Raw genomic sequence first — 13,997 nt, 5'->3', positions numbered from 1 at the left:
TCCTTCCTGATGCGAGCGCATCCCCTATCAGTTCAGATGAAGGAGAGAGAGCAAGCAGTTCCAGGGTCAACGCAAAGCTCTTTAATAGGTTTCGCCCAAGTCGGGGAGGCTGTTTTGCACTTAACACCAACCATGTGACAGAAACAGCAAAGTCACTGTGTCAAAGTAACTGCTAAATGTGCCCTCCAGTGCCTGACAAGATGCTTACCCTATTAACGCTGCCCCAACCTCCACACTCATTCACACACTGAGATGAAACGGCAGACATAAACATACATAGCCCATTTTCAGATAGGCAAACACACGCTCAGCGTCAGGCGGAAATGCACGCACACACAGACACACATAAACTTAGCCCCATGTGCATCCAGCAGTGTGAAATGATATTCCATTTTGAGAAATCCGGATTAAAATGTATCTGGCCAAATGTGTTTTTGACCTTGTTACTAGGGGACGGAAAAGCAGTCACGCGCATACATATACGCACAGCAAGGTGAGAAAGAGCGAATATTGCATTTTTGGTGTCAGTGTAACATTTAAGCACGCAACGTGTTGTATAACTAATCTACTCTGCACATATTTACCTGCGTAGCAATCGAGACAACACGATAAATAAACTCACATCCTCTGCAGAAATGTTGGAATTTCAAGGGGATTCAAGTCTTTCTTTGCGAATGCGATTCAACTGCAGCCAATAGACGAGCTCCCCATTTTTAGTCTGCTGAAAATCACCGAAAACTATTTGTGTGTTTTCGTTTGTGTACATGCATGTGTGTACGTGACACTGCAGCACACCAAGAACAAGCCTCCTCACACCCACAGCTCCCTACTTCTTCTGACTGCTTCTCCTCCACTACTTCTTTGTCTGGTTCCGTTCCTCCCGCTCTCCCCGTCAGAAATGTATTCATGTAATTAAGCTGCTAATACACCGTCAAAGAATTGTCTAATTCAGCAAGGAGGAATTAAAGGAATCTGGCATGAGTCATTAGCCAGTCGAGATGTTCTGTTGAGCATTTTCAATAAGGGATCTGGAGAGCAATGAATCACTCATATGGCGTGAAGACATTCTCTACAGCACATGCTCCGTACTCTATGTTTGTACGGCTGCATACGCGTGAGTGTGTGTGCGTATGGTGTTAATTGCCATTTGTGAGCATGAGAAATTGTACGTGGGCGAGGTAAAGAGAAGCAATTCAATGCATGTAATCCATCTAAACAATCAACCAATGCAGTGAACTATTACCCATTGTAAACATTTAGATACTCTGGGCAAGATACTTAATTACAATCAATGTTTGTACTGTTGCAAGTACAAAGAGGAAAATCCCCCAACTCGCTTTGCAATGGGAGGAAAATGAAAACGCTCAATAGCTCATGACGGCAGAATGTAAGGGACAGGCGGGCAGACTGTTAAAACAGCATTTTTTTGAAGGTATGACTGGAAAAAGCCAGCCTTCGGTAAATGCCTAATGGCCTTCACTCGAAGACGTTTCACTTCTTATTGACGCTCTCAAATTGGCCTCTTTTGATCCCCAGTGCGTGACACACATACAGCAGTCTACCTGTTTGCACCCACAGCTCAATCGGCTTTTAAAGCTCTTTCATAAAAATTATGTACAGGGAGACAATACTGGCGAGCCGACATGCATTGTTCTCTGATCTTTCTTTTTTCTTCTTTTTTTACATCTCGACTCGATCTATTAAGACCTCGTTTGGCCCAGATGGAGAGTAACAGACAATGGGAGCATGTGAAAATGGGTTTCGAGGCAGTTGTCGAGAGCCACAACGGTCTAAAGTGTTGAGTGCTCATGTTCCTGATGAGCTCACTGTTTGGCGGCTTTAATCGTGCTGTTGGATGACAGAGGCAGGAGGGTGCAAAGGGGTGAGGGAGGCAAAGGGTAGGGTGCAGTCCTGAGATGAAGTGGTTAATTGAGTGCAGGATAAACAGTGCCAACAACCACGGAAGCCCCTCAACACACCACCCCTTCAGAAATGAAAAACTAGAAAGAATGGGTAAAAGAAGGGGAGGATAACGGGGGGGGGGGGTAGAGAAAATCCCAGCTACCCTCTGGGGGGAAAAGCTGCTATTGAAAAGCTATTAAACTTGCATTTAGCAGGATTGATTAGAAATGAAGAGGCCTATTAAAAGAAAGGGACAAGAGGACAATAGCGTGTCTCTGGCCGCCGTATGTTGCCCTCCTTTCAGTGGCTTTCTTCATGTTGGGAGGGAGGGGGGATCCTGTCTGTTTAAGCGTTCCCACCAAGAGAAGCAGTTCGGGGTGGGGGGAGTGGGGGCTTAGCACTGCCTGAATAGAACCCTCTTTATCTTCCACTGTCCCCCTTCCCTTCCATTCTCCACCGAGCAACAAAGAGAGGAGAATGAGGGAAGGTTTTTTTAAGTCCTCTTCCCAGCTCATACAGACATCCTACTTAGATAACCAACCAACTGCCTTTCTCCCTCTCACCTCCTGCCTTCCCTTACGAATTAGTTCCCTCTGGAGTGCTGCCGTCTTCCCCCCCTGCCAGTGGGGTTTGTAATACACAATCTTAAGCATAGTGGCACAAACTGTAGGAGCTGCGAATCCGTATTCACGGTGTGTTTCTGCATGCGTGTGAAGGCAAGCCAGCCAATCCGGGGAGACTTTGACTTAAACACAGCAGCGAAACGGCGACAGCGGCGGCGGCAGTTGTCTCCGCTGACTTTCAGCAAGCTCGAATGAACGGGTCCCCAGGGAACTTTAATGGAGTTTTGATTGTTTAACATCCATTTTTACAAAAAGCACATTGAAGGAGTGGCTGCGTTTTCTCTCCACAAGAGTGTTTGCTTCATGTCAGTGAGCATGTAACCATATGGTCTTGGGAAAGAGTTAAATAAGTTATGAGTAACAGCTGACTCTTCCTCTTAGAAGACACATTTGTAGTGGGGGAACAAATAATATTTTCACGCATGTCCATTTCTCCCACCAAGTGCTGTGGTAACAGGAAAGTAAGCTGAGCAGTTCGTGTCAGTCTGTTTTTTTTTTTTTTTAAATAGTTGCATTATTTTGTCAAAGCCCTTACAGAGAAAGTTTCACTTTCCTCATCATGCGTCTCTGCTGGCACTGCAGAAATCTACTGTGATTACATTTTCTGAATTTAATACATCGAGATTTTATAGCCATATTGTGACTCCGTATGAATTTGCAGTTTGCCATCAAGGAAAAGGTCAATTTAAAGATTTTAGTTGTTCACGTTGTCTCCTTTTTATTTTTTCTTCCAGCAGCCACCCAAGCAGCCTACTTCTCCCAGCAGCCCCAGGACCAGGTGGTTGTATCCGGTCAGTCGGTGACTTTGCCTTGTGTCATCGTGGGTTACCGTGGAATGGTACAGTGGACCAAAGATGGCCTGGCACTGGGAGGAGAGAGAGATCTACCAGGTATTATCACTGACTTCTTCTCTCCAGCCCCCTCCTTTTTCTTCTCCTGCCCTCTCTGTGTTTAGTGCTCTCTCTGTCTCTGTCTGTCCTGCTGCAATTAATGCCAGGCCTCATTAGAAATCAAGTCTCTCTCTGTCAACCTTTGGGGTTTTACACAAATGAATGGTGAGTGAACAATGTACTGCAGACAGGTCAGCTACTGCTGCACACACCGAACTTTAATTTGTTGTTTAGCATTTTAACTCTTGTAAGAAGGTGGATAATCAATTGGCTTTTGCCACACATTGACATTTAAATGTGTGGCTGACTAGCATAAAGGCGAAGAAGCTTCCTCTTGACCTTAGCCACCCCATCTTCATTGTGCCTGTATTTAAAGGACAGTCTTCCCATGCAGCAGCCTTCTCACGTGTTGCATCTCTAGGCTCACGCTGCTCTGCTAACACAACGGCTCAACGCCTGGCCCTGTGAGGTGCTGCTTGCTTTCATTTGTGTCTTAAAGAGCCTTGCCACATTTCTTTTGGCTTTGTTCGGGGCACAAGTCTGTTCATTTTATAGTCCTTTCATTATGTGTTTGTTGTTGGTTGGTTTGTTTGTCTCTGACTCTATTCTCTGTGCTGGCTTCATGCAGGCTGGACACGCTATTCCTTAATGGGCGACCCGCTATCAGGCGAACACAGCTTGCAGATCGATTCAGCAGAGTTGGCGGATGACGCGGTGTATGAGTGTCAGGCTACACAGGCAGCGCTTCGCTCCCACCGTGCCAAGCTCACTGTACTAGGTAAGATACACAGCTCACGCATGATCCTCACAGTCGGCCCTTGCGCCAAGGCCTGCAGGCTGGCAGTGCATGGGAAAAATCAGGGGAGTGTCTTCATCGCAGAGCATAAAAGCTTGCAGACAACTACCCTAATAATACATGTTCATCCCCTGAAATGAATCACTTTCAAAACACAACATTAAATGTCTTAAACTTCATAGTTTGTTTGTTTGGGGTTTTTTTTTTTTTTTCAATCAGCGCTTATAGATAACGTTATCTGTACAGTTTCCAAGTGGAAAACATGCCTTGAAAGCATAATTCAAACCAAATAAGACTCAACCATGAGAAGAAGAAGAAAAAAAAAAGAAACACCAGCACTCTTAGTCGCGATAATCAAGACTCTCGACATCTAGGGTAATGTGATTGCTGCAGTCACAAATGACTTGCGTAGTCGCTTGAAAGTCTGCATAGTTAGCACATTTTACAGTGAGCCACAACATTTGTCAACCGCACGGCGGTTTTTACATTAACGTGATGTGAGTGATCTACTTCTTCACACAGACCTTCAGAGGTGGGGTGAGGTGGAGCGGAGTGGGGTAGGGATGGGGGAGTACGGGGAGGAGGAGGAGGGGGGCCGGATCTTTTGGGAATTGGAGTTGACATAGTACTGCTGGCATCTGGTGGCATGAAAAGGAATATCACTCTATAAATTAGCCCTGTCAATTGCCCATAAATGGACCTGCAAGGCAAGCATTTTTCATCAAGAAAGGAAAACTCAAAGGGAACAATTATAGAGATCTGTTGCTGCAGCTTATGTGAACATTTCTCCACAAAGACCCTGCTGTCACTGAATCCATCCGTTGCGTGGAGGTGTCTGTTCAAAGTCACTGAGGCAGAGTGACAAGAGGTGCAGATAGCACAACAATGGGAGGGCAAATTGAGTGGTAGGTAGAAACATTTCAGCTAAATGAACAGAATCTGAGGACTCACCCGAGCTCATCTGCCCACCTTTATCTGTCTCGTGTCACTGTCAAAAGCTGCGCAGCGTAGCACGAAGCAGTGCGGTCGCCACATGCCCACACACAACCAGAGAGTGTGTGGAGGCAGTCATGAAAACTTGATAAAACTGCCTCTTCAACATTAAATGCACTCTCGAAAGACCAAGGCCGACACCGTGGCTGGTGCTTCATGAACATTATGTGCATTTCATAAACACATAAATGAAATCAGATGCATTGCTCGTGTTTTTGTGTGGACATGAGGAGGGAGCGTGCGCCTAACTTGTGAGTGTATGTGTGTGTCTGTGTGTGCGTAAATCAATGTGGCCAGATGAGACCAAAGCAATCCTGCACAGTCAAAGGAGTCAACGGTGGGAGTGCAGTCAGGGGAATCGGCATGGAAATTAAAATCACCTAGCACTCGGATTCCATTAGTGTCCGTGCCGCGGCAGCGGAAGGACCTCTGACAATTCAGATACACACAGTGAAATTGGTTCGGTAGAGGGTGCAAGAAAGGCCAGCACAAACCCCATGTTTACGCCTTCCCTTATTGGTTGGGGAGATAGACGCCTTCATCAGGGGTGGCACGCTTGGCTTGACAGTGGTGCGTGCGAAACCATGCAAATAAATGAACAAATAAGCAATTCAGTTGAAACATCACTCTGCAACAGTAAGAGCAAATAGAGCAATAATGCTAGCCCCAAGAAAGGAAATAAATAAGTTTGAGTGTGTGTGTGCTTTTTTTTTCTTTCACCAAATGACAACAGCTCTCGGCCTTTTCTCCTGTCTGAAACTACACCTTGTTAAATAGACACTTGGCAATAAGAAGGTATTGTTATATATTGACGATGGGCTAAGAGCAACAGCAAGCGCAATATCAGTAATGCGTCTTTGCGGTTCTGCGCTCGCCCGGAGCTGCAATGAGTCTTTTTGTTTTGAGCTGTATGTTTGTTTCTACATTACAGTTCCTCCCTCTGACCCTGTGGTGGAAGGCGGCCCCGTTGTACGTCTCAAGGCCCACACACCGCACAACCTCACCTGCAGAGCCTCGGGAGCCAAACCTGCTGCTGAAATCACCTGGTACAGAGATGGAGAAGTCATGGAAACTGCAATTTATTCCAAGGTACAGTGAGAACAGATCCGCGTTTTGCATTATCATTCAATCACCACACACCTACACAATATTACAAACTGTAACAGCGGGCATAAATAAATGCAAAGCTATTCAAAAACAGAAATATTTTCTCTCGGGGTATAATACTATCTTTTTCCTCATTTCTGTTTGGATGCTTTTTTTCTCCATCTATCTTTCACGGTATCTCACACTTTCTTTTTCCATCGCCACCCTTTCCTCACAAGATTTGTTCGCTTACTCTCTGCAGTCCCCCTTCCGCATCCACTCATTCCTGACCCCCCCTACCCACCCCACCCCTTTCACCCTAGCTTCTCTCCCCTCCCCACACCACCTCACCCCACACCACCTCAGCCCTCTTCACTCTCTACTCCCTCCCCTTTTTTGCTCACTAATGCAGCCACACTACAGCATAACTGGAGCATGCCAAAGCTCAGACAGGCATGAGTGTTTCATACAGTAGAGTTTCTGCAAAGAAGAAATCACCCACAACAATTGTAAAAACACAATGGGGATGCGCCAGAGCGTAAGCCAGTCGCGGCTGGGAAAGTGTCACATTTTTCATGCTCTCTGACCACGCTAAACGATGCTAAACGCCACATTTAAGGAGGCGAGAGCCCACAGTGAGGAGGGAAGGAAGCGGGCTACAGGGGGAGAGAGAGGAGATGAGATGAGATGAGATGTGAGGAATGTGGAGGAGAGGAATAGAAAGGGGTGGAGGGGAGTGAAGACAGAGCAAAGTGTTGTTAATAGCTTTGTGAAAATAAAAAAAAGAAAGAACAAGAGAATTTCCAGCGTTTAGGAGTGAAACTGGGGGTAGGCAGTGCTCTGTCCAAGTGAGGGCTGGCGACAGGGAGGGATGTGATTTGATCTAGCATAAAAATGCTTTTTGTGTGTCTGGCTTAGAAAATGGAAGACCTGTTCCATTGATCTGGCTGTCCAGGGAAAAGGTTCGGCTCGCCCCTGCTCTTTTCCAATGATGTGTGACACCCCTCCCTCGCTGTCACCAACCAAAAAAAAAGGACACGCAGGCAGCTCAGCTTTCACTTTCTTTTTTTTGTTGTTTTTTTCTCATGTATGAGGAAGAGAGGAAGAAAGTGAGAGAGCAGTGAGCCATATCCTCAGAATCTACACCTTTCCTCACTTAGGCGTATTGATTTCTGTGAGCAGTAAATAGATTTAAAAGATGATGACAAACAAGGAGCGCTGACTGGGAACACTCTCAGAAATGTGGGAACAGCACAATATCCCCTGCTGCATCATAAAATATATGATTTAAGTGACATGCCAAGGAACAGGATGGCGATTTTTAATGCTTCACACATGAAAAAAAAAAATAATAATACTGGCAGTGTGTAAATGGTGAAGTCGCTAATGACATGCAACTTTGTTGTGTGACGCTGAGCTGATTTTTACTCACCTCTTTGTTTTTGTCCTTCTTCATAGTCCCTAATGGAGGATAGGAAGAGGGAAACAGCTGTCAGTATGCTTCCAATCATTCCAGAGGACAGTGACTCCGGACGCACCTACACCTGCAGGGTTCTTAACCCAGCTGCCCCTGCTGGACGACAGACATCAGTCACTATCAATGTCCAGCGTGAGTCCAGCATCCACCTGCCTACAAACACTCTGAAATTATCAACGTGCAGCATGCAGTCACCAGTGTTCTGTGGAGACGAATGAATGCTTTTGCAAAATCATGCATGTCAGTGACATGAATGTTTCTGCTTCTCACAGACCCCCCTTCAGTGACTCTGTCAGTCCAGCCTCAGACTGTAACAGAAGGAGCCAAGGTTCTCTTCATCTGCTCTGCCTCAGCCAATCCTGAAATCACTGGATACAGGTATCTGTCTTTTCTGTGTCCACTCTAAGCCTCTGCGTTGCACTGAGACATAAAAGCCTAATAAAATGAATTTTATAAGCTGCAAAAATGTTATAAACTGACACAAAAAGATGCCAAGTAGACTCCGTGGATTAAATGGGCTGTTTGATTGGCACAAGCCACAAATCGGCTAACAGCCACTTTGATACGCATCGCACCGTTCCTTACCAGAACTAATGGAGCTGTGATCATTCATTTGTTCCAGGTGGTCGAAAGGAGGAGTCCCCATCTCCGAAGCAAATGGGGATAGCCTTGAGGTGACAGTGGACTACTCCTACTTCACAGACCCCGTCTCCTGTGAGGTGTCCAACTCTGTGGGCAGCACCAATGTCAGCACTCTGGTTGATGTCCAGTGTAAGTTTAACTGAAGGCAAACACTGTACGCAGTGTGGTTTGTGTTTTCAGATATTGAAGGTAGAGCAGCTTTTTAAAAAAAGTCTCTTACTGATTTTAACTGGCCGCCTGCATTGCTTCCCTTCTAGTTGGCCCCAGACTGCTGTCGGAGCCGAAGCCCATGACAGTGGATACAGGCATGGATGCAGCCTTCACTTGTGCGTGGACTGGAAACCCTCCTCTGACCCTGGCTTGGACCAAGCAAGGCTCCAGTGTGGTAAGGCAACAACAACAAAAAAAAAGCCAGTCACCAGCATATTTTCTTGATGCTAAAGCTTCAGCACCACACCTCAGCACCATTCCTCCGGAGAGAAACATTCACACATGGCCTTGAGGCATGAATCCCTCACACTTTTTCCCACACTTCCTTTTTTCAGGCAGAAACTTCAACACCTCCTCTCACCACTCTCCCTGAGGGCTAAAGCCTCTGGCAGAAAACTGCCTGTCCTAATGACAGATTCATAGAGCACCATCAGAGCACACGACACGTTGTCACAATCCCGACTTAATCAATCGGTCAATCAATCACTCATTCAAGGGGAGAATCACTACTTGTACTTGTAACTTTTAGAGCAGCATCTCCCGCCTCTCGACAGCACAAAGGCCCAGCTACGCTTGCGTATCTATCTCCTTAAAGTCAATTTTGCAGGTGGAACAAATGGGACACTTCCACCTTCACGTTACATCATGCTGGTAAAAGTGTTCTAGCGTGCACACCATTAGTGGGGGAGTCCCATAGGAGATCTCTCTTGGCAACTAATGTAATTTCTGAAGCTATGCTGGAAAAAGCACCCCCGGTCAAGAATGCTGTGGGATGGCATAAGCAATGCTGTCATCTTAAAGAGAGAATGCTTTCAGCCACACTCAGGGAATGGTGCAGACATTTTTTCTAATCCACCCACTGCCACTGTCCCTCACACAGCCATGAGTATTAGATTAATTGGGTTACTCCATAAGCGTGGTGAAATTAAAAAAAATGTAGAGTGAGAGGGAGATGTGAAGATGGAGGGAGGGAGGAGGGAGGAGGATGGAGCGGGGGTAAATGGATTAATCACAGCTTGATGGAATGACAGGATCAATGAGCTAAGGAGTGAGTGAGTGTAGCAGCTCCAAAGGCTAGGGCCCACTCACACATGCTTCGTTCTGTCCCCACTGTTTAATTGCAACAATCTCCACAGCAGCACGGTCACTCAGCGGTGGCTGGAGTGCTTAATGCTGTGATTAAAGCTCTTCACAATGAAATTAAACTCAAACCACCAGCATTTGTTACAATGGTCAGCCCACCTCTGTGCTGCCTGCACAGTGAGTGGGCCACTGATAAAGGTCCCACTTTGCTTTCGCCTGCCTCTTCTGCTCACCACGTTGTTCTTTCTGTCTCTTTCTGTCTCTAACATACTTCTCACTTGTCTCCCTGGATTTCTCACTAGGTGCTCAGTAATGGTAACACCTTGCAGCTGAAGGCTGTTACTCAGGAGGATGCTGGCACATACACCTGCAAGGCCATTGTACCCCGTATTGGAGTTGCAGAGAGAGATGTCACTCTAACTGTAAATGGTAAGAAGTTTCTTAAAGAACAAAAGAAAATAATAAATCGCTTAAGTATATGTTTTTTATGTTAAATTTACTCCTCATTACTTTAAAAACCTATATATTTTTTTTTCTTTTTACTCATTCAGTTGACAACTGCTGTGTCTAGTTACTTGTTTAGTTAAAACATTTTTTTTTAGAATTTTCAGTAGTTTCAAACACCAAAGCAGAGTTTTCTCATGAAACATTTCACAAAAAGAGCAAAGATTACAGAAAAGTCATGAGATTAATACATACCAGATTTATCCTTTGTGCCATTGGATGGGCCTGATATAGGAAATGGTTACTTAGTTATTCATCTATAGATATATATTTCTATTTCTAACACCACTTTACTGTCTAGTTTTTTTGTATGCTTGCACTTGTACGTCTTTCTTAAAACTCTCTTTCTTTCCTTCACTTTCTTTCATCTGCCCACAGGTCCACCTATCATCACAGCAGAGGCCACACAGCACGCTGTCAAACACTCCAAGGGCAAGTTGGAGTGCCGGGTGGGAAGCAGCCCCCCACCTGATAAGATTGTAAGTGATCCTCTTATTTGTGTTGTGTGTTGTCATTCACTAATGCTTATTAGCTTACACACTCAGTTTGTACATACTCCCCATTCCTTACCCCGCCCACATAAGCAGCATCACTAACATGAGCTTTACCCCTAACCTCACCTCTACACCTTTGCACCAGCACATCTCCACCTCGCTTGCTAAAACAAAACATATACACAGACACTGACCGGAATGATTGTGGAGTTATCGGAGCTGCTGAAAGAATGGCTTCCTGCAGGTTTCAGCCAGACCACATTCAATTAGCGGCCCAAGAGGCATCAGTCGTCTGACCCTGTTGAACTGCTGAATGTACGTTGGGCTGAGAGAGGATAATTAGGGTGCGAGGAGAAGTGAGAGACAGGTGCCCTGCTGGCCCTGTGCTAGACACGGCAAAAAGTAGCCTTATTTCCCAGTGTAGCTACCTAACCCTCCTTAGGCTTCACCTGCAGGGCAAACGTGGGAGGCAGCTTAAACATGAGTCCGTGAGTTGTGTCAGACACCGAGCACCTCAGAGGTCAGCAGGGAAAAAGCACAAGAGAGAGAGAGAGAGAGAGAGCCGGCGTTCACACAGCAGCAGGCAGGGATCTAAGGATAAACAGCCGTGCCGGCTTCTGCTTTGCTCACAGGTGAAGGATTCTTTATAGAACAATGACTTACCCCCTGTTGTCTATTCTCTCACTCTTCTCCACAGGTGTGGACCTTTGGGGACATGAGCCTGTCCTCCGGCTCCTCCGGTCGTTACTCAGTGCAGACAGTAACCAGTGACCACGGAGTCATGTCGTCTCTGGTGCTATCTGAGACTCTTTCACAAGATTTCCAGCTGCGCTACAACTGCACTGCTTGGAACCGCTTTGGCACAGGCACTGCCCTGGTCACACTGAAGGAGCAAGGTACACACGGGCCAGAGTAATACTCCTGCACAGGAGTTATAGCGATAGTCTCGGTTCTTGCTGTGAATTGGGTAAAAGTAGTGCCTCCGTCTCGTGCTTATCTTAATTATGCTCTTCTAATCGATATGATTTAATCAGCAGATGGCTTCTTTAATGAATATATTTGCCCCATAACATAGATATTGATTAGGGACAAAAGTCAATTAGAGGAAGCCACATGTGTTTGCAGCTGGGATCATAGTCTCTATCACTGTCTTATAGCCAAGCTCAGCATCAGGCTGCAGGCCCCTTAAGTGGTTTTAAAATTAAACAGCGGTGGTACGACTCCACTGATGCTAGGGGAAACCTTTGTTGCAGTAGACACCAAAAATGAGGTCCTCGCCAGTAATTTACATCAACGTAGCAGAGCAGGGTCTCCAGAGAAATGGGCAGCGCTATCTCCTGGAATCTCTAATTAGATTACTGTCTATTGCTTCATTGCATGTCAGGCCTTGTTACCCTTCTTTCAGAGAGATTAGAGACAATAGCCAGGCTGTGAGATGCTGGATTGCCCACATGAGCATATGTTACAGTCACTGTGAGAAGATCAGGGCTTACTGCAGATCAATTTATGGGCACTAGAGCGTTTTTCAGATTAGCTAGGCAAGAAAAAAAAGAGAACAGAATCTCTTCTGTTTCTTTCATTTGCTCCAATATGCACTTTCTTAGACACTTATGTTCTGCTGTCTCTCATTTCATCCCTTCCCCATCTCTTGACAAACCATCGACCCTCACCCTCTTTGCCACGCATTTCTTCTGTTACCATTGTTCTTGCAGAAGCACTGCCGATGTTGATAATTGTAGGTGGGGCAGTAGGTGGCGGCTGTGTCCTGCTCATCTGTGTCATCACTCTGGTCTCCCTCTGCTGCAGGCACACAGGCAAAGGTGAGCTCAACGGTTAGTATGGGCAGGAGGGTCAACAGCCAATTCTTCAAATCGAACATAATAAAGTGCCTGCGAGCTGAAAATTGAAAAGATTATGTTCAATTTTGTGCCGTTTCACCTTGAGTTTGAATAGAAAGCTTCGTGTAAATTGGATTTACAAATCTTCCCGGCAATGTTGAGTGAATCGGTTCTCATTTCCCATAGGCAAAAGATGCACTCGTCTTTCCAAGAGTGACATCAGAGTTCAGATTGTTCACAGCGATCACAATGCTACACGCGGCAACGACGACGAGGAAGATGTCAAAGAACCCATGGTAGGTCTATTTAGTTCAGCTTCTCTGTATGTCAAACATCTCCATGGACTGTGAGAGAGAAATCAGTACTATTATAACATAATGTTCAGGCTTTCTTTTGTTCTTATTCTAGTAAGGTCTTGTTCATCCTAATAATTCTTGGTCTTCCCTCAGGCTCCAAACAGCAGCGAGTCTCCCGGGACATCGCGCACAGAACACAGCGACCTCCTGGAAGAGGAGGAGGACGAAAGATCGGACATCAAGGTAAAACTGAATAACACTTCCTTGAAGAAACTCTCAAAATAGCAAGCATGCTTTTTTTTCACATGATACTGAACTAAAGTCAAATTGATGTTTTTTTCCCTCTGTTTTTTTCAAAGGATCCTACCAATGGTTACTACAATGTTCGTGGCCACGACGACCGTCATATTCGCAGCAGCGGATTTTCTGAATACGTTCCCAATTCTCGGCCGGTCTACACTCCATCGCAGCTGCCCTCCCCCAGCCCCGTGTACGGTCAGCACGGCACCCAACCCCGTGCCTATGACTTCTCCCACCGATACGCAACCACCACAGTGAGCAGAACCTCATACGAACAGCAGCAAGCTGCCCAGCAGCAGCCTGCCCAGCAAGGGGCAGTTTATCCCACTGACCCCCTCTACAGTGGCACTGCTTACCTACCTGCTACTTATGGCCACGCCTTCACCAGTTATGTTAAGCCTGCTTCCTATGAGAAGGTGGATGCGTACGACCAATCAGATCAGGCCAGCAAGGTCTCGAGCTCATCTCGCTTCTCTTACGCCTCGTCACAAGTGTCCTCCCAGCAGTCCGACTATGGCCGGCCCTCGCAACGTATGCAGACTCATGTCTGATAGGGCCAAAAAAAAGAAAAAAAAAAAGAGTAAAGAAGCAGTGAGTAGATAACTATTTGTCACCACATGTGTGGGCGGACTAACATGAACTTTCTTTACTCGGACAGTCCTGCAAGGATTTGTTAGGACAGTATAAGAAGGGAGGCATGATTTCGGTTATGAATAACCAACCTGCGATGGACGGCAGCATCTACAATAATGTGAACTTGTAGAGCTAGAAAATTAAGCAGATTGTGATGTTCAAGTCAAGCATATGATGAACATTACAGTGCGATACCTCACTAGGTTGTCTCTACATGATGACCACCCAAA

The 13,997-nt window shown here is 45.9% G+C and overlaps 1 protein-coding gene across 3 annotated transcripts in view; it reads left to right on the top strand.

The window, feature by feature from the left end:
• The window catches only part of kirrel2 (kirre like nephrin family adhesion molecule 2), a 32,040-nt gene extending 18,325 nt beyond the window's left edge, over nucleotides 1-13,715 (top strand). The window contains exons 2-15 of one of the 3 annotated variants that reach the window (XM_084942919.1): nucleotides 3,263-3,415; nucleotides 4,044-4,193; nucleotides 6,136-6,293; nucleotides 7,749-7,899; nucleotides 8,040-8,145; nucleotides 8,390-8,538; nucleotides 8,667-8,794; nucleotides 10,005-10,131; nucleotides 10,585-10,685; nucleotides 11,398-11,596; nucleotides 12,413-12,532; nucleotides 12,725-12,834; nucleotides 12,988-13,077; nucleotides 13,194-13,715. In XM_084942919.1, the coding sequence (XP_084799045.1) occupies nucleotides 3,263-3,415; nucleotides 4,044-4,193; nucleotides 6,136-6,293; nucleotides 7,749-7,899; nucleotides 8,040-8,145; nucleotides 8,390-8,538; nucleotides 8,667-8,794; nucleotides 10,005-10,131; nucleotides 10,585-10,685; nucleotides 11,398-11,596; nucleotides 12,413-12,532; nucleotides 12,725-12,834; nucleotides 12,988-13,077; nucleotides 13,194-13,685 (2,234 nt within the window). In that variant the 3' untranslated portion in view covers nucleotides 13,686-13,715. Of the gene's footprint in view, nucleotides 1-3,259; nucleotides 3,416-4,043; nucleotides 4,194-6,135; nucleotides 6,294-7,748; nucleotides 7,900-8,039; nucleotides 8,146-8,389; nucleotides 8,539-8,666; nucleotides 8,795-10,004; nucleotides 10,132-10,584; nucleotides 10,686-11,397; nucleotides 11,597-12,412; nucleotides 12,533-12,724; nucleotides 12,835-12,987; nucleotides 13,078-13,193 lie in introns of all 3 variants that reach the window. The other 2 variants (XM_084942918.1, XM_084942920.1) reach the window with 2 other exon arrangements.
• The last annotated feature ends 282 nt before the right edge of the window (nucleotides 13,716-13,997 follow it).

Source organism: Perissodus microlepis, chromosome 11 (genome assembly GCF_051167445.1).
Source record: "Perissodus microlepis isolate ML-2025 ecotype Zambia chromosome 11, ASM5116744v1, whole genome shotgun sequence".
Classification (NCBI taxonomy): Eukaryota; Metazoa; Chordata; class Actinopteri; order Cichliformes; family Cichlidae; genus Perissodus; species Perissodus microlepis.
The sequence above is the reverse complement of the archived record's forward strand: the minus strand, read 5'-3'. Positions and strand labels throughout refer to the sequence as shown.